The sequence below is a fragment of the Drosophila santomea genome, chromosome X, assembly GCF_016746245.2.
Source record: "Drosophila santomea strain STO CAGO 1482 chromosome X, Prin_Dsan_1.1, whole genome shotgun sequence".
NCBI lineage: Eukaryota > Metazoa > Arthropoda > Insecta > Diptera > Drosophilidae > Drosophila > Drosophila santomea.
In genome coordinates, this window is record NC_053021.2 from 7,905,773 (window position 1) to 7,924,074 (window position 18,302).

Sequence of the window (18,302 nt, forward strand, 5' to 3'; positions counted from 1 at the left end):
AAATGCGAAAAAATGGCCAAAAATTATTTTAACAGAGTCGATCAAAAAGTGATTTGGTTGGTTAGTATTGGTAATTAGGAGTACAAAACTGTAATTCTTTTCGATTTCTGACCATTTTCAGCCAAGTTATAACGAAAATGCCAATCGTAAATATTGAATTTTTGGCGAAAATCGTTTTTCTGTTTTTCGGGATAAAAAATTATCAGAATTTTTATCACAGCATTCGAAATAGTGGTCCAAATATGGAATGCCATACCTCGTTGAGTTTGTAATTAAATTTCCAATCGAACTGTGTTTTCAAAAAAAAATTCTATGTCGTTCCAATTTTTTGCAAATTTTGATGATGGTACCCCTTACAAAAAATGCGAAAAAATGGCCAAAAATTATTTTAACAGAGTCGATCAAAAAGTGATTTGGTTGGTTAGTATTGGTAATTAGGAGTACAAAACTGTAATTCTTTTCGATTTCTGACCATTTTCAGCCAAGTTATAACGAAAATGCCAATCGTAAATATTGAATTTTTGGCGAAAATCGTTTTTCTGTTTTTCGGGATAAAAAATTATCAGAATTTTTATCACAGCATTCGAAATAGTGGTCCAAATATGGAATGCCATACCTCGTTGAGTTTGTAATTAAATTTCCAATCGAACTGTGTTTTCAAAAAAAAATTCTATGTCGTTCCAATTTTTTGCAAATTTTGATGATGGTACCCCTTACAAAAAATGCGAAAAAATGGCCAAAAATTATTTTGACACAGTCGGTCAAAAAGTGATTTGGTTGGTTAGTATTGGTAATTAGGAGTACAAAACTGTAATTCTTTTCGATTTCTGACCATTTTCAGCCAAGTTATAACGAAAATGCCAATCGTAAATATTGAATTTTTGGCGAAAATCGTTTTTCTGTTTTTCGGGATACAAAATTATCAGAATTTTTATCACAGCATTCGAAATAGTGGTCCAAATATGGAATGCCGTACCTCGTTGAGTTTGTAATTAAATTTCCAATCGAACTGTGTTTTCAAAAAAAAATTCTATGTCGTTCCAATTTTTTGCAAATTTTGATGATGGTACCCCTTACAAAAAATGCGAAAAAATGGCCAAAAATTATTTTAACAGAGTCGATCAAAAAGTGATTTGGTTGGTTAGTATTGGTAATTAGGAGTAAAAAACTGTAATTCTTTTCGCTTTCTGACCATTTTCAGCCAAGTTATACCGAAAATACTAATTGTAAATATTAAAATTTTGGCGAAAATCGATTTTCTGTTTTTTTGCGAATCAATTTACATGGAATGCCTTGAAATTTCGAATGCCTTAAAGACACCAAAGTGTTCGATTTGGATTTTAATTAGCCAAGTCGTTGTGTGGCAAACTTAAATCGCTGGCTATGCAAATGTCGCGAGTGCATTAAAGCCAACTTCGTTGGTGACTGGGGGGGGAATGGCCAACAGGAGGGGGGGAATGGCCAACAGGAGGGGGGAAGTGGAACGACATTAGTAAAACAATAACACGCAGCGTGATAGGAATCTTGTCGCCTTGTCTGATGCGAAAATGTGCGCGGGTTGCGGGTTGCGGGTTGCGGATGGGCGAGCACTTTTCTCACGCACTGTCTGCTGCCTGGAATTTAATAGACATGCAGCGCACCCCTTTCTCCGAATCGCGAGCATTCTAATGGCGTCTGACACTTTGAAATGTAAAATAGACTTTGACTTTGAGCCCGAGTTGCTTGTGGAATCGATGTAACCCAAGAACTGGGAACTCTCGTTGACTAATCAATACAAATGAAATTTGTCAGTTGAATGAGCAGAATGTGAGTGTTCTTACTGGTGTCTTTTCAACTCAACTTATTGGCAGTCGCCTGGGCATTGGAATGCTATTACTCATAATTGTAATGCAATATATATGACTGCTCTTCAAAACTCGCTGGCAATTAAAAATGATTCAAATGATGATTTCTATTTTGAGCAGACATTTGTCTAGTCAAAGTTACCTATTAAATTAAATACTTAATCAAGGATGCCTGCCAATTTCGCTGAGTGTAAGGAAAAAGAAACAGCCGAAAATACAAAGTACACAAGAAACGAGTGCGTTTCGTGGAGGGTCTGTTTAATCAAGCAGCAGACCGCGTCTATAAATATGTGGCCGGCGCACAAAAAACACACGGACTGACACGCAAACACACTTAATTAACTCGCTGGCGGGGAAACGAAGGCAAGTAGGACTTCTTGCTGGCCGTTCCACTTGCCGGCACTTTAGGACGACCGATGTCTCGATGGCATTTCAATTTGGCCAAAACTCTGGGGCAACTCTAGGAGTCCCCATCCAAAATGGCATATGCTATGCCTCAAACCGAAGGCGATGTCAAATTGAAGCTACATTGCGGACTTGACCCCCGGGGAAGATAGAAAATGGCAGCAGAAATGAAGCGAACTCAAATGAAATGAACTGAACTGAAATGAGGAGAACTGAAATGAAATGACTTTTGCCAGGACAACCGATGCTGGCGGTGGTGGACCCTTGACAACCGTGGAGGGCTGCTTTCCGATATTGATATCGACAGCACGGGAAACTTTATGCCCCGCAAAAAGCCAATCGCCAACTCGGCCAGCCAATGAATAATTTAATTATCGCAAAACACAACACCACACAACAAATAACTCAGCTGCGATATGGTTTTACGTAATATAATCAGGAATTAACCTTCCACTAGTTTAACTTCAGCGCTCGATTGAAAGCTCTCAGCTTCCACTTGTGTTAATGGTCATAATTACAACTGCGCGAACTTTTCACAGGCCAACTGCAGGCACAAAAACCAAAAAAAAAAAAACAAACTTGATTTTTGCAAATTTAATTTAAGCGCGGAAGGTGTGGATTATTTAATTAATTCAATTACCGCCACCTTTCACCACGTCCATGACAATTAAATGACACTTTTTTCCACGTTTATTATTGATCACACTCTATTGTATTGCTCTGTAATTTATGAAATTCAATGGCAATAAAGCTTAACGAGGGGAATTCATTTGGTAGTATAAAATTAAATTGCCATAAAAAAAACCATATATAAAAACTAACATATTTATTAATGCAAAAAATCGTAAAAGTAAATAGCTGTCCCACAGCAGCTAGTCAACTTTTCGTTCATTATTTCTGCATTGCATACAGGTCGTATGCGCAATATTTTAACGCAACTTCGGGCGTATGCAAGCTCTTTGGGCTTAGTAATCGATTGGAGTTCCTGGTTTTTGCGGCTTAGCGGGATTTTAGAAGCCTTTCGCGGAAGACAATGCAGTCATGTGCCGGCTAAATTGTAAAACATCGCCGTGCGCTGACTTTGCACAATGCATGCCAAAACGCCAGGCGATCCTGGCCCATTTGGAGCCACGAAACGGGGGAAACAATGGGCCCAGGACACGGCATCCATCTCATAATCGAAACCCAATTTGCAGGGCATTCTTTGTGGTGCCATAAAACTGGTCAAGCCTAAATTGACTTTACTAACTTGACGGCTTAAGAGGTGACTGGGGAAATTTCGAATGCAAACATGTGTGAGAAACTAATTTCTGTCAACAAATACAGCGGAGTTCATCATGAATATTTTCATATATTTTTGTATTATTTGATATACAACTGAAGCTTTTCTTCACTGGCAACTTACTATTCGATTTTACATTACTTTTGCTGGATATTTTGCGTGTTCAGCCCACTGTGGGCGACACTTGGGCCTCGGCTTCAATCTGATTATCGCCTCGAGTGTTGGATGATTATTGACGCCCGGCGGCAGAAAACCCGCAACCACACGCTACTTTCGCCCAACTTCAAAGGATTTTCGGCGCGTTGGAAATTATGCCATCAATAAAGGGCAAAGAGGCGAGTGAATGAATGGCAAATGGGTGGCGCTCTTTCTTTGTTTTTGGTTTTGCAATTACTTTGGACAACAGACCCTGGACACCAGACCCCGGACTTTGGACACCGGACCTCGGACACAGGACCTGGGATAGAAGACCTCGGACAGACACATAAATTTGCACAAAGCGCACATCAAACCGAATCGCATCGCATCGCATCGAATCGAATCGAAGCGAATCAATTCAGCGTCAGCAGATTTGATAAAATCATTTGGTGCGGCAAAGATGGCGAGATGGCCAGCACTTTAATATCCCATTCTGGCCACCAAATGGCGTCCATATAGAGGGTATCCGAAAGGAAACCGATGGCAACATTTGCACATATAATAAAACTTATTTCCATATTCCAGCTAAATCCTTTGGCCTCCCCCCAGCCTCACCCACTTCCAGGTTCTGCTCCCTGGCTTTTGGCCATGGCTCCTTCATTCTTTTTTTTTTTGTTCGCAGAATTTTCTGTTGCCACTTAGATTTTAGCATGTAGATAAGCAGAAAAAGTATTTCCGCTCACTCGTGCACACTCGAAATCAGCGAAGAGGATGCAATTTCTTTTGCCCGCTCTCAACTCCTTTGGCCTTCATTTTTTTGGTCCTTTTTTTCTTTTAGTGGGAAGGATCCCCAGCAGACGAGGGTCGCTACTGCGGTAAAAACGAGGGTGATGACGCCCTGATGATGCCCATAAGTCATCATAATAGATGTCTCACTGCCAGTTGATAAAGGTGCTCAGATTTGCTAAATTCAAATGGGAAAATGGGAAATTACGAGGGCTAATTTGGGTGACTTAAGCACAGCTTTCGTGTCGGGAAATAGGGCTATTTTGTATATTTCTACATTTCCGTTGCAAGTATTTTAAAGTGACAAATGAAATAAGTAGCCCATTAAAACTGAGGTCATTCTTCAGGTTTCAGTTAAGCGACTTAAGCATTTTCATTCAATCAGCAATGCAAACTTATTAATCGTTTACCCGAAATATGAAATATTTTATTTCAAAAACCGCACATAAAGTGATGAGCTGGTAATCTTAGATATTTCCACACAGACAGATAGCTTTGGATGTAGTTTCTTTTTTAATAACGCGCCCGCACTTTTCTTATTACCACTTTTTTGTAATATATGTGCTAAGCTGCAATTTGCCAGAGATTCCCCAATGGGATTTTAGCGCAAAACTCGGTGAGAATCTCATCACCGCAATTCATCCTCAAGCGCACCTCGCATCGCAGTAGTCCTTCAGCGACCCCCTCACCTTCTACTTCCCCGCCTCTGCCGCCCATGGCAACAGAAGGCAACTGAAGGGGTGGAGGGGATGCATTCGTATCCTGGCTCCCAGTTTTCCCAGTTTGCCCTTCCCGCCAAGAAGGTCTGCGTTTTGGCCGCATCCTTCGCAAGGCGCTTGCCATAACTGCATGCAATTTGGTAACAACCGCAATGCATATTTGCCCTGCCACCGCACACACACACACACACACTCACACCACACACATACATCGGCACACACATACACACACACAGAGCCAAATGCCTTGAGTGGCATTTTAGTGTTCCCATTTAAGCATTGGCAACGACTTGGGTGCTCCTGCCCCCGCACTTAAAACAAATTTTGCTAACCTTTTTTTAAGTAATTATTATTTATTCTATTTAAATACTGGGACAGGTCTTAAAAATATGTTAAGTCCTATGAAGAATGAATGTCATGCTGCTGTTACTTTATAAAAATATTTCTTTGAAATTGAGAGCGTTTTCTGCCAGTGCAATTTAGCCAGTGGGCCAAAGTGCAAGTGCAAGTGCGCTGGCTTGGAGTTCTCCGCTTTTCGCTGATGCGATTGCATGGCGAAAGGCAAACGAAGCGAATCATTGTAGTGATATCCTGATATCCTTGCACTCGCGCTCCCACCTCAAGATAAACTGCATTGCAATGACAGCCAGCACATGCATATCCATAGTTTTTACGGCAATTGCGGCTGATTCCGACCGCAGCATAGCAACCTTAAAATGCTGGAATCAGCTGGGGGTATTCGCATTACCCAATGGTGGTGGTGGTATTCCCCTTCCTGAGTTCATATTTCACCCAAATAATTATTCGTCCTAATTCGAAATATTAGAATTGAAAAAGGTTATGCAAATATTTAAAAATATCTGCTAATTTAATTCACCTTAAGCGCACTGAAGAAAGTGTTTAGCAAGTGAAAAGTAATCTTGAAATAAGTTAATAAAATGATGTAAGCAAGTGAAAAGTAATCTTGAAATAGGTTGATAAAATGATGTAAGCAAGTGAAGAGGAATCTTGAAATAAGTTAATAAAATGATGGAAGATTTAAATTGTGCCATAATTTTTTCTAGGGTAGCTAGTGTGCGGTGCCCTAGAAAGCGAGCAACCCCAGTGCCCTGTTTTATTATTTTAAGCTCCGTTGAGAATGCATTTTAGCTAAATTTGATGGCACTTCTCATTGTTTCCAAGTGCAACTGTCGCTGCTCGAAATGAGATTGTTGCTGCTGGCTGTTAGTGTGTGTTGTGTGTGTTTCATATTTCATAAAAATTAAGTAATACGCAAGCGAGACAGGGCAATCGAGCGTAGAAAGAGATGGCAGACGTCAGACGAAAGGGGAGAAGGAAAGGCAGGCAGTCAGGCTAAAGGCCCCAAAGCCGGAGGAGTCCGCCAAGTGTCGGCCAGTTGAAGTGGCCCCCAAGAGCGTGAACTGGCAGTCGTAATGGAAAAACTGCCATTTCCGCCAGTCGCAGCTCATGCGTGCTGCCAGGAGTAAAGCGGGGAGGGATGGGTAGAGGGAGGGGAGTTGAGTTTGCCCCCGGGGAAATGGCGGAAAACTGAGGGGACTTGGCCTGCCCTGGCCTGGCCTGGCCTGGCTTATCTGGCCCTCAGCTGGGGGCTAAAGTCTAAAGCAGAGCCTGCCAGGATGCGGCAGATTCAGAACTGAAGTAGGAACAGGACCCAGCAACCAGCAACCAGGACCCAGAACCTGGACCAGAAACACGACCTCACCCAACACCAGAGCTCCGTATCCAGTTGGTGAAGTTGAATCCGAGGCTAAAGCTGATGCTCCTGCTCCTGCTGCTCCTGCTCCTGCTGCTCCTGCTGCTCCTGCTGCTGCTCCTGCTGCTGCTCCTGCTGGTGATGGTGAAGCTGAAGCCATGTCATGCATTGGGGAAATGCAATATTTTATTCGAAACTGAAGCGAATTCTCACCACTGGCGCACAGATAGATTCGCCGGCCGTAGTGACGAGTGGAGTACACTCGAAGAATAAATGGATGATTGCTTGCTTGTGTGCGAGGGTGTGTGCGTGGGTGTGAACAAGGAAAGAACACACACTTTTCCAAGTTGAGTACATTTCCGCCGCTTGCCTGTTGGAGGGCCATTCATAAGCTGTTTTCCCGGTTTCAATAGCAACTTTTCATTATGCAGCATATAGATAAACTTCGAAGCTGCCCAATCTTTTGGGGCACTAAGTTTAAAGCCCAAATCTTAACTATAAAGAGGTGCCTAGTATCCTTTTTAAATGTGTGCACCCTTTTGAATAAATAGTTTCCAAATTTTTTTTCAATTTAGTTGCAATTTGCACTTTAACACTTAGCTGCTAATTATGTGGCAATTAGGTGAAGTTTTCTTCGAGTGCAGCCGTGGGCTGCGTTTTGGCGTTCTGGCGTTCTGGCCAATGGCTTTAAGCAGCAAGTAATAACCAACTTATGTTGCTAACCGTATTTCTTTCGCTGCCATCAATTTTCCTTAGCCTCCTTCGCTGGACACTGGCTGCATTCGCTGCATTGGCGAAACGAAACGAAACGAAATGAAATGAAATGAAATAAATCAAGCTGAAATGCAATTCGCCGAAGAAGAAACACTCAGACCGGAGCCATAAAATAATGCCAAGGAGTTGGGAGTTCCGATGCTGGATTCCCTGGCTGGCCAGACAAGATGCGGCTAAGTGAAAAGCGTGGGGCTTAATGCGAAATGAAATGCCTTCGCCTGTGGCCTTAACACGTGGGCGTATGGATGTGTGGGTGTGTGGGCGTGGCACTTAATGATGCTCGTCTCAGTGGCAGTCAGGCATTCAGTCGATCGATCTGCGAGTCAATCAGGCATTCAATCAGCCACTCAATCAAGCGGCAAACCGCAATATTTTTGGTAAGAACAACTCCACCAAAGAGGCCCCTAGAAAGCCCATTTTCCATTCGAGATTCAGACTCGGATTGTTGTTTGCCACCCTCATTCCATTTGCGGTTAAGCAGACTCCAATTAAGCTGGAAAAATCATAATTAAGCACCAGCTAGGGGAAATCACAAGTGCAAATTCAAAGTAAAGGACATCCACACAACTTTAAAGTTGAGGTTTTTCCTTTTTTTTTTTTTTTTTGTGTGGAATTTATCAATAAAGATGCTCGTCACGCTTTATGGGCCGGCAATCAAATTTCGAGGAAATTTATTTCCATTTCCTTGCTGCCCATTTGCATATACTGGCAACGGCAACGATTGTCAATAATCATAAAATATGATTTGGCCATTAAAAGCAATCGAACGGAGCAGAATATTTCACAAATGGTTGCCAATCAAACAATGGAAGCTGTGAGCATCAAATGCAGATTCGCCGCCGGTTTGAGATGTCGACAGGATGTGAACAGGATGCTCACAGGAAGTCAATAGACATACATATACCCCCATACATCTACATCAACATCTACATCAACATCTACATCTATAGCTGTATCTGTATCTGTATCTTTGTGGGATGGGTGCTGATTAGACGCAACTTGTTCGAAGTTAATATTCCAAATTGCCCTCGAGCAGTGTGCGCAAAAGGTGAACACTCCTCGAAACCCCAAAAATTCCAATTAAACAAATGCCAAACTTTGTGGCCCACTCCACTTCGTCTGTCGTTCGCCAGATTTTTGGGGCCTGCCAAAAAGGCAGGAGTCATCAGAGCGCAAACCAAAAACTTTCACACATCTAAACATACATATGTATATACATACATATATTTTCATATACATATAACTGCATATACATATATGTTGGCAAACAGCAATTGGTAAAAATATTGCACAGATTTTTATTAAATAACGAAGGCAATATTTGGGCAATGCTATTACGCAAAAAGCCATAACGATTCAACTGGAAATGCATAGTTACGCAATCAGTTCGGCCAATTAAAGTGAGGCCAAGACAAACGAATGCGAACACGATTGATTTGCCCCCTAATTGGCACAAAGCATCGGGCATTTAAACCAAATCAGCAAACAGCCAGGAATTTATCGCAAAGAAATTAACTAAACTCAACCAAACTAAATCAAACCCCAGGACCCAAACCCAAAACGTATGAATATGGATAGCTTGTGACCGCAGAATGGAGCGCATTGGAAATCTGCCCTGCGGTTTGATTATGTACATATATCATAAGCCCAGTTTCCTAGTAGAAATCACTTCTGGCACAGAAGTTTCCTCTGCAGAAAACCACTAATCAAATACCGAACTTTACGAGTTCGGGGCGTTATCGAGAAGGCAGGAGACAATTGGATTTGTAGGCCACACATCCAGTTTCACAGCTTATAATCAGTTAATCAATCCCTTAAACGAACTAAATTCAAAAAGGAATTATGATCCTGATTGACAAGCCGCATCGCTGCTTACTAAAGTTACCACAGCGTATGGCTCATAAGTAATTTTCTTATTTATTTGTAATTTCATATAGGTATATATATTTTCTAATTACACACAGGGTCTCTAATTTCATTTATAAGTAGCTCCAAATGAAGTTCTCACTTGCTAAGTCGCAGAATGATTTAATGAGTCTTAAATACTTTTCGCCAAACTTTGAAAGTGTTTGGAAGAGTGCTGAAAAAATGCAGCCACAAAGGGCGAAGTAATTTAGCTGTAGGCCGCAAACGGAAGGCCGGAAAACGAGGCAGAGTTGGAAAATGGGCGGCGAAAAGTGGGCGGGGATCAGAAGCAAAAAAAAAAATCAAAAACAAGGCCAAACAAAAGCAGTCAGAATCAGTGCCAGACAAACTCACTTGATGGCCGTCATCAGCATGCCCAGAAGGCACAACTTGTCACGTCTTTGTGGCCTCGTCTCCTTCTCCTTTTCCTTTTCCCTCCCTTTCGATACATCTATCCCCGTCTCTTTTGCCCCATCTGTCTGCGTCTCTTTCTCTTCCACTTTGTCTGTGTATGTGTGTGTTTAATGACAGGACAGCTGCAATCTGGTGCAATGATATCTATTAATTATGGCACAAACTCTCGCAAATTGAGTTTTATTTCCACTGAAGTGGATATTCATTTGCATATCACTCATACGCCAAGTGTGCAGTGCCAAGCCACAAATTGGCCGACTGGACTGCCAGTGGCAAATCGTTGACAATACAATCCAAATGGCATGAACTATTCCTACTATATACCCGCTTCAATCCAATGGATTGACTTCTCGCACCGGCTTAGCCCTCAGGCTTTGTGTCCATTCGGTCTTTGTCTTGGTTACCAGCAAATCCAGTGAGAGACATGATTAAATTATCGTTGACTTTTGTTGCAACAGCCACCCTGCCTCCAGTTGCCAGCTCCCATCTGCCAGCAATCGAATCGAAGATTCCCAAGCCGGGTGGGAATCGGGTGCTCCCCTCGGCCAAATCAGATTAGTTGCTGGGATTCGTCGGGGACTTATTGTGTGCATATTGCAAATATACTTTTGTGCTGAGGCTGAGGCGATTGCCTTGGCTACCACTTTTGCTATTAAAAAAGAATTGCACTTATATTTTGCATACTCAACGGATAACTGCGATTTCTGCACATTTATCTACATCATTTGTTATCTTTATGGATCAAATTATCCAAAGGCTTAGTTTTTGAAACAACAAATTACTACTCTAAGGCGAAACCATTACAATTAGGATAATTCAATTGTTGATTGGGTCCCTTAAAAATTGGATGAAACGCATATTATCATTTGATTGTCGTGATTATGCTTATTAAGTAGCCAGAGTTGCCATTATAATGCATGTAGCAAGTGATGCACACCCTCCTCTATCTATCTCGCTCTCGCTCGCTCGTTCACACACCCATTGCCACATGCATCAGTAGAGTTGTCTCGCTCTAGAGTTGTCTCTCCTCTCAATCTTCTCTTGGTTAAATCGGTGATGTGAAAAGCTCTCACTCTTTCTTTGTCCTTAAATCAACTTCTCTCTCTCTTTCACTCTCTCTATCTATTTCTCCCTCTTTCTTTCTCTCTCTCTACTCTATCTTTATCTCTCCCTTTCTCTCTCTCTTCTGCCTGTCTTCTCTTTCTGTTTGTGCTTCATCCACAGGACGTGCCCGCGTTGAGTGACGGAATCTATCACATTGATTCCTTTATACTGGAAGCGCCCAAGAGCGCGATTTTCGTGGGATTACAGAATGATTTCATGTGCGATTTCTCCTACTCATCGGATGGGCAAATGGCGCCCAACGTGGGGCATGAGACCCGTGATGAGCAGGCCGCAATTGGTGGCGATTCCGACTTTGATTCGCAGATGGACTCGCCCAAGCAGACGTGTGACTGTGATTTCGATTTGGATGTGGATGTGGATGTGGACGAGGGCGAGCATTTGGAGGAAGATGACGTTGAGGAGGAGCTGGAGGTGGAAGAGGAGGAGGAGGAGGAGGAGCAAGACCAAGAGCAGGAGCATCAGGTGGATCAGGATCAGGAGTACGACGACGGCATTGGTTTCAGTTGCGACAGCGACAGCGGACTCACACTGCCCGAGGACGATGATGAGTTTGTCCTGGTCACCGGACAGTGTCTGCCCAGCAACTCCAGTCACTCGTGCAGCAGTTCGATGCAGTGCAGCAGCGGTTCTAGTGGCGGAACGGTGGCCACTAGCTCCTCCGCCTCCATGGAGCTGGACATGGTTCTAACACCGCCACCGCCACCAACACTGGCCAAGCCCAAGTCCGGCGTTCATCCCCTCAAGTTCCTGCACAAAATCATCTAGAAAAGATGCAATTTCATTCGAAATTTATTCGCTCACGTTTTGCGGTGGTGATGCTGGTTCAGTGACCACCTGCTGCTGGTGTTGCTGCTGTTGCTGCTGTTGCATGCAAATCTGCATTGACATCATTAAAATCAAAAATCAGGCTGGCCAAAAAGAAGAGATGCGATATTTGGACCCATTTACCGTGTGACCCGACCTTTGCCTTGCCCACGTAGTTCGTGCTGAGCTCACCGCAAAACCAGGACGCAAAAATAAGAATCCTTGGGGGGATTTTCAGTTCGGCATCATTTTTCCCCCTCATTAGTTAAGCTGCTAATTGTGCGGCGGGCTATATCCTAGATATTTACATATATATATATATATACCCCCTTTAGGTAGGAATACTCAATGCGACATTGAGCGAACATAGTTAACAGTATTATGGATATAACCTCATTAAAAGGCTTACAGTTTATAGAAAGTATTATGCGCAAAATAAAATGCAACCAAAAAAGTGAAACGAATAATGAGCATTAAATGTGGTCGCAAGTGAAAAGCGAATAATGTTTACATCATTTTACAGAGCCCTTTGATCCACGTTTCTTAAACCCTAAGTAGCTATTGAAATTGTATTAATTTAATGTTCTCATTGGACGGACAATCGTGCAATGCAAAGCTAAGTACATAGTTAACTGTTGGCTAAACGAATGGCTGCCAAAACTAATACCGCACAAGGACTCTCTATATACGAGTATATAACTATATATGGTATATTTATATATATATATATATATGTATATGAAAAATAAATATCGAACTAAATGAAATGTGTACCGTGAGATCATTTGACTGTTAACTCTTGAATTGCCAATTACTTGTTGGCATTTGGTCAGTGGAATGAAACCGGCAACGGAGATAAAGATACTCGCCAGATTTATTTGGCTTGAATTTCCTTAGCGATTTGTATCGAATTTTTTCCTCATTTTTTCTCCATTTTTTCTCAATTTTTTCTCCATTTTTCCATTATATTCCATTTTGAATGAGGAAATATTGTGCAATAAAAGGAAATAATTGGCAAGGGAGACGACTGAAAGGTGCACGCAATGTTTGCCTTGCATTTCATTATGAATGCATTTTTTGAGGTGCTTCCACTTGGGTTGGTTGGTTGGTTGGTTGGTTGGTTGGTGGCCATCGAGATTTCCAGTGGCTGTTCGCTGGCGGATGCAGTTCGTCCTTCATTATTCTGTATTTACGTATTAACGCTTCCTTTTATGCAGGCCATCAAGTGTCTTTCCCGGCAGGATTTAACCCCACTGACCCCTCACCCTTTGCCTCTCGCCACTTTTTCCCTACCATGACACACTTACACATTGCCAAAATCGAAGTATTAATGAATGCATAAGTGAAAAAGTGAGAGAGTGAGAGAGAGAGAGAGGGAAATGGAAAGGGAAAGAAAGGGAGGCGGCGGCATCAGGTGGCAGCTGGCTTAATTACTCAGCCACGCCCCTTTTCCAGCCCATGCCCATTAATCCACAGTGCAGTGGGCTTTAAGGATATTATATTACAGACACTCTCGATGCGAGAATCAGGCTTAAGCCCCCGCCGCCTCCCCTGCCGTCCCCCTCCTTCCCATCCTTGCCAAATTAATTGAAAATATTTATTGTTATGCTTATTACATTGGTCTCTTCCCTCTCTTTCTCTTTCTCTCCCCCTCTCTCTCTCTCTCTCGCTCTCTACCCCTTCATCCGATTCGCATTGGAAATCACCTGCAGGAGCACGTACGCGAGTCGAAGGAGAGCAAGCTGGACGAGATGGGCCGCAATTCCAAGGGTCGTTCGCGGGAGAACATATCCAGGTGAGTCCCCCTCCCACTCCCACTCCATCATTTATTATTAATTATTATTTAACAATGTTAAGAAAATGTCTATATTATCCCTGAAAATTATATATATTTTTCCATTCGACTGCAGGCAAAAGCACTCGCAGACCTCGCTGCAGATCCTGGATGATGTGTCCAACCGATACTATCGCGAGGCGGTGCCACTGTCGACGCAGTCCAGCAAGGCGGACTTCAAGGAGAAGGAGCACAGCATCCTGCGCCGCCATGCGGACATGACCCAAACCAGTTTGTGCGGCGTTGGCGAGGATGATGGCGAATCCTCATCGACGACCACCGCCACACACGAGATGATGACAAAGGCGGCCATGTCGGCGGTGCCCTCCAATGCCTGCGATATGGGCTGTCAGACGAGGTGAGTTCCAGACCCATTCCCAGTTCCTAGTTCCTAGTTCCCCAACCCCAAACGACCCAATGTATGCAGTCAAATAGATGCCAGCAAATTGCAAAGTCAACGGCGGGCAAACACTAAAAACAATGACATTGTGGAGCCGGGCGGGAGTCCTGGAATTCAGGAAGTTACATACCTACATACACTCGTATGTATGTATGTATGTATGTATGATGTATATATGTACATTGCTCGAACAACACAAATCGATGCAAATATTTGTATTTGCATGCGTCTTTATTGGATATAGCGACAGGTCCTGCACTGCTGGAGTTGTAGGATTTGGGAATGTGGGTTACCAGGATGGCGGAATGGCAGGATGCCAGAATGCCAGGATGCCAGGATGCTAGGATGCCATCCTATTGGTGAGCTGAAGGGGATGGGTTAGTGGAATGGGTTGACAGCCAGACATGCATAGGCAATGGCAGTGTCGTCGTCGGGCCGACAGGCGGAATGCAGTGACACAATGCCGACGTGCCTGTGCCCAGATGAAGATGATTCATGCCACCAAATAGTGATGTGAACCAGTCACTGTCACTGTCACAGCCAAACTGCTACAGGTTGTTCGCGGTGATTTATTATTAGGGACGGGGGCATTTGGCATTTGGCATTTGGCATTTATCAATGGGTGACAGTAGTGTACACATGAGCACATTCAGATTTAAATGCCACGCATATCAGAGATTTTTTATTAAGATACAAGGGCAGCAAAACAATGGCTTCATGTTTTCAATCGAAGTTGTTTTAAATATGCAATTTCTTAGTGATTTGGTCTAATTTACGTTGTATTTAGGCGCACCATAGATAGCCCAAAATGAACCTATTTAAATATAAATTTACTGTATGTAATTTCGAGTTTCAAATGTTTCAATACGAATGGTCACTGGTCAGCACTGCCCAAGTGTTGGATGTGTCAACGGGATCCCCTTTTTGGACCATATGGCTGTGAAATCCAGTCGACGGATTCAATTCAGCTGATTGGCGCTCACCATTGTCCCACAATCCGTGTCCCGCGGCTACACAATCACCTTTGTGCTGGCCACTGCCAACCTCCCTCCTAAGTCACACTCAGAGAAAAGCCCTAGTAATTAGTTAATATTTTATTACAAAAATGCAGTTAGTTTGGCAAACTATTGCCTACTTTGGCGGGTACTTAACCAAGTTATTACTTTGACTTCTATGGTTTGGCATTGTTTGAACTGTGTAACTAACACCTGGTTTCCCGCAGTGTGCCCGCAACCAATTGCCGTCGTGTGTGACTGACAAATATTAAAACGTTTCACTTTGCTTTCTCCCCCCATTTTCTCCTTTCTCTCCTTTCTCTTCTGCTCTCTTCTCTCCACTCACCACGCTCTTTCTCTCCAATCTCTTCTCTCCGCTCACCTCAGGGAATCGCTGTTTGTCAACAGTCCCGGAATTGGACCGTCGTCGGCGGCTCCGGGTGTTGGTGTTGCTGTTGGCATTGGTATTGCCGTCGCTCCCGGCGGCGGTGGTGTTGCCACGCTAATGAGACAAAAGTCCAGCTCCTCATCGCTGGCCGGCAGTGGTGTCAGTGGTGGAGCTGGGGGCGGTGCCATGATGATGCCGCCTCCGCCACCGCGCTTCTTCTCCACCTTTGGCTATGAGCCGTCGGGATCACCGGCGGTGGCAACGCTGACAAGGCGCAGCATGCACCAGCACCAGCAACAGCAGCAACATCCGCAGCAGCAGCAGCAACATCCACAGATGCTGCGCCAGGAGTCCATGGAGATGGAGGAGCGACACAGCGGCCGCTCGCACTACGGCGGCCTGCTGGTGACCTCGACGGCCAAGCAGCCGCAGGAGATCTGTCACCATCATCACCAGCATCAGCAGCAGCAACATCAGCAGCAGCAGCATCATCAGCAGCAGCAGCAACAACAGCAACAACAGCAGCAGCAACAGCAGCAACAACAGCAGCAGCGCATGCACCATGCACATCCGCATCCGCCGAGTATTGCTGCACGTTTGCCGGCGATGAAGGGGCATGCAACAGCCATGGGACAGACAACGATCCTGCCCGGCGGCAACAAGCAGCAGCAGCAGCAGCAGCAGCAGCATCAGCAGAAGAACGAGGAGTCCAAAGTGTTTATCGACATACGGAACTCAGCGCCAGACGTGATTATCATGACGTCCCATTGACATTTAAGGATGGCCCGCCAATCAGCAACAACAACAATGGTAGAGAGCAGCAGGAGGAGGAGCATCAGCAGGAGGAGGAGCAGCAGCAGCAGGAGGAGGAGCAGCAGCAACAACGGCGAGAAAAGGATGCGTTACAGCAACTGGACATCGGCCAACATATTAACCGCAGCCGCAGCGTCGCTGATGACACAACAAGGACACAACAGCGGAGGCGCGTTGCAATCAGACAAGGGGGCGGTGTTGGTGGTGCTGCTGGTGTTTTTTCAACTCATCAACCCACCCACACCCACACACACACACACCCATACACACACCCACAGTTACACACACATCCGGTACGCATACCATTGCACTCGTTGCGTTCTTAAAGCAAGGTTTTTCACAACCTCGCAAGTTTTTCACAACTTATCAGTAACTTTGAAACTTTATCAGTAACTATTGTTTTTAAAAAGTTTTCCAAGTGACTATATGGTATTTGGGAGCTGGCTTATGAGCGCAGTTTGTACATATATACAGTTGCGTTTAATTTAATTATGCTTTTTAATATTTAACGAGTTGCCCTCAGCTCATAAGCGTCTTGAATAACTTTTGAATTGTACATATTCATTTCTATTGTTGCCTTTTGTTAAATATTCAAACATGTACAACAACTGCAACTGTGTATATAAATGCATGAAGCTGTTGAAGAAAGGAAGATTTACAGAAAGATATCCTTTCTCTTGGGTTACATTTTTATTCGAAATTTCCACACCAAATGCAGTATGGTGTAACGGGCAATTGAAGGGCCTTTAAGACGACATGAGCCCACTAATGGCTAATAGCTGGACAGCAACTGGGGCTGACTGGGCAAGACAAATGGAAGATGTGTTGGCCTCGCTGGCCAGCCCCTTTGCAATAGCCATGTGTGGGTAATATGAGGACCAAAAAGGGATCCAGGGCGGGGCAGGGGAAAACTCGGGAAACTCAAAGAAAGAGAGGGAGAGAGAGTGCGAGAGTGCGAGTGCGAGCTGTTCTAGTTGTCGTAGCCGACGGACCGCAATTGCTGGCGACATTTGCCGGACATTCTACGGCTGCGACAGCGGCATTTTCAGCTGGAAAACAATGCGAACGCAGGACACAGATACGGATGCGGATGCGGATGCGGATACGGATGCAGATACAAATACATATACATGGTAGTGGTAGTGGCTGTGGGAGTAAAAGTGGGACAGACACTAAGCAGACCGCTGACAACGTGGCGTATGAGCAACATGTTCCAGAACATTGTTATCGGACTCCATTCTAGCATTCGTGCATTCTAGCAAACATACACCTTTCCACATTTTCACTTCTCCACTTTACCACTTTTCCCGCACACCCGTTTTCCACCCCGTTTTCCAACCGTTTTCAACCCGTTTTCAGCTTGCAAAAATACTCGACAGGAACTTCTTCATTTACATGCATTGCGGACGTGGTCCATTTCACGACGATGTCGCGACCAGAGTCCATCCATCACGGGCACGTGCCCGTGGCTCCATTTCGCTCTTGGATCCACCTACACTTGGGGTTGGGCATTTGGGGCTCTGGTACTGGTTATGGTTATGGTACTGCTTCTGGTTCTGGTTGTGCCCCTGCAACTGCCAGCAAATAGTTTTTTTTAATTGAAATCAGAGTGGTCCACTGCGCTAGTTACATAAAATACATTTCTCCTCTCTATTCATAAACCACAGCAGGTCCCCTCCATTTGAACTCGTTAATTTATAATGACCAAAAAATGTAACCAGCCAGCGTCAGCAAACTCAACCATATCCTATGATTGCTTAGTGCTCCTTCATATGTTTAAATATTGAAAACACTCATTTACCTTGAAATTTATAATATGGTATAACGTTTAAAAACGATTTTAAATTCGATCTAAAACTATGTAAAACATACGTTTAAAGCTCATTCGTTTGCCGCCTTCGAATGGGGCAAGTATGTTTCTAACCCATGTTGACATTCGTGCAGCACTCAATGGGTTAACGA

General features: G+C 43.9%; 1 protein-coding gene across 8 annotated transcripts in view; it reads left to right on the top strand.

The window, feature by feature from the left end:
- The window catches only part of LOC120455557 (neuropilin and tolloid-like protein 2), an 87,858-nt gene that overhangs the window by 67,037 nt on the left and 2,519 nt on the right, over window positions 1–18,302 (top strand). For 3 of the 8 annotated variants that reach the window (XM_039641905.1, XM_039641904.1, XM_039641906.1), the window contains 3 exons: window positions 13,623–13,705; window positions 13,821–14,102; window positions 15,527–16,992. In XM_039641905.1, the coding sequence (XP_039497839.1) occupies window positions 13,623–13,705; window positions 13,821–14,102; window positions 15,527–16,298 (1,137 nt within the window). In that variant the 3' untranslated portion in view covers window positions 16,299–16,992. Of the gene's footprint in view, window positions 1–11,205; window positions 12,614–13,622; window positions 13,706–13,820; window positions 14,103–14,139; window positions 14,215–15,526; window positions 16,993–18,302 lie in introns of those variants that run through there. The other 5 variants (XM_039641908.2, XM_039641911.1, XR_005616755.1 and 2 more) reach the window with 4 other exon arrangements.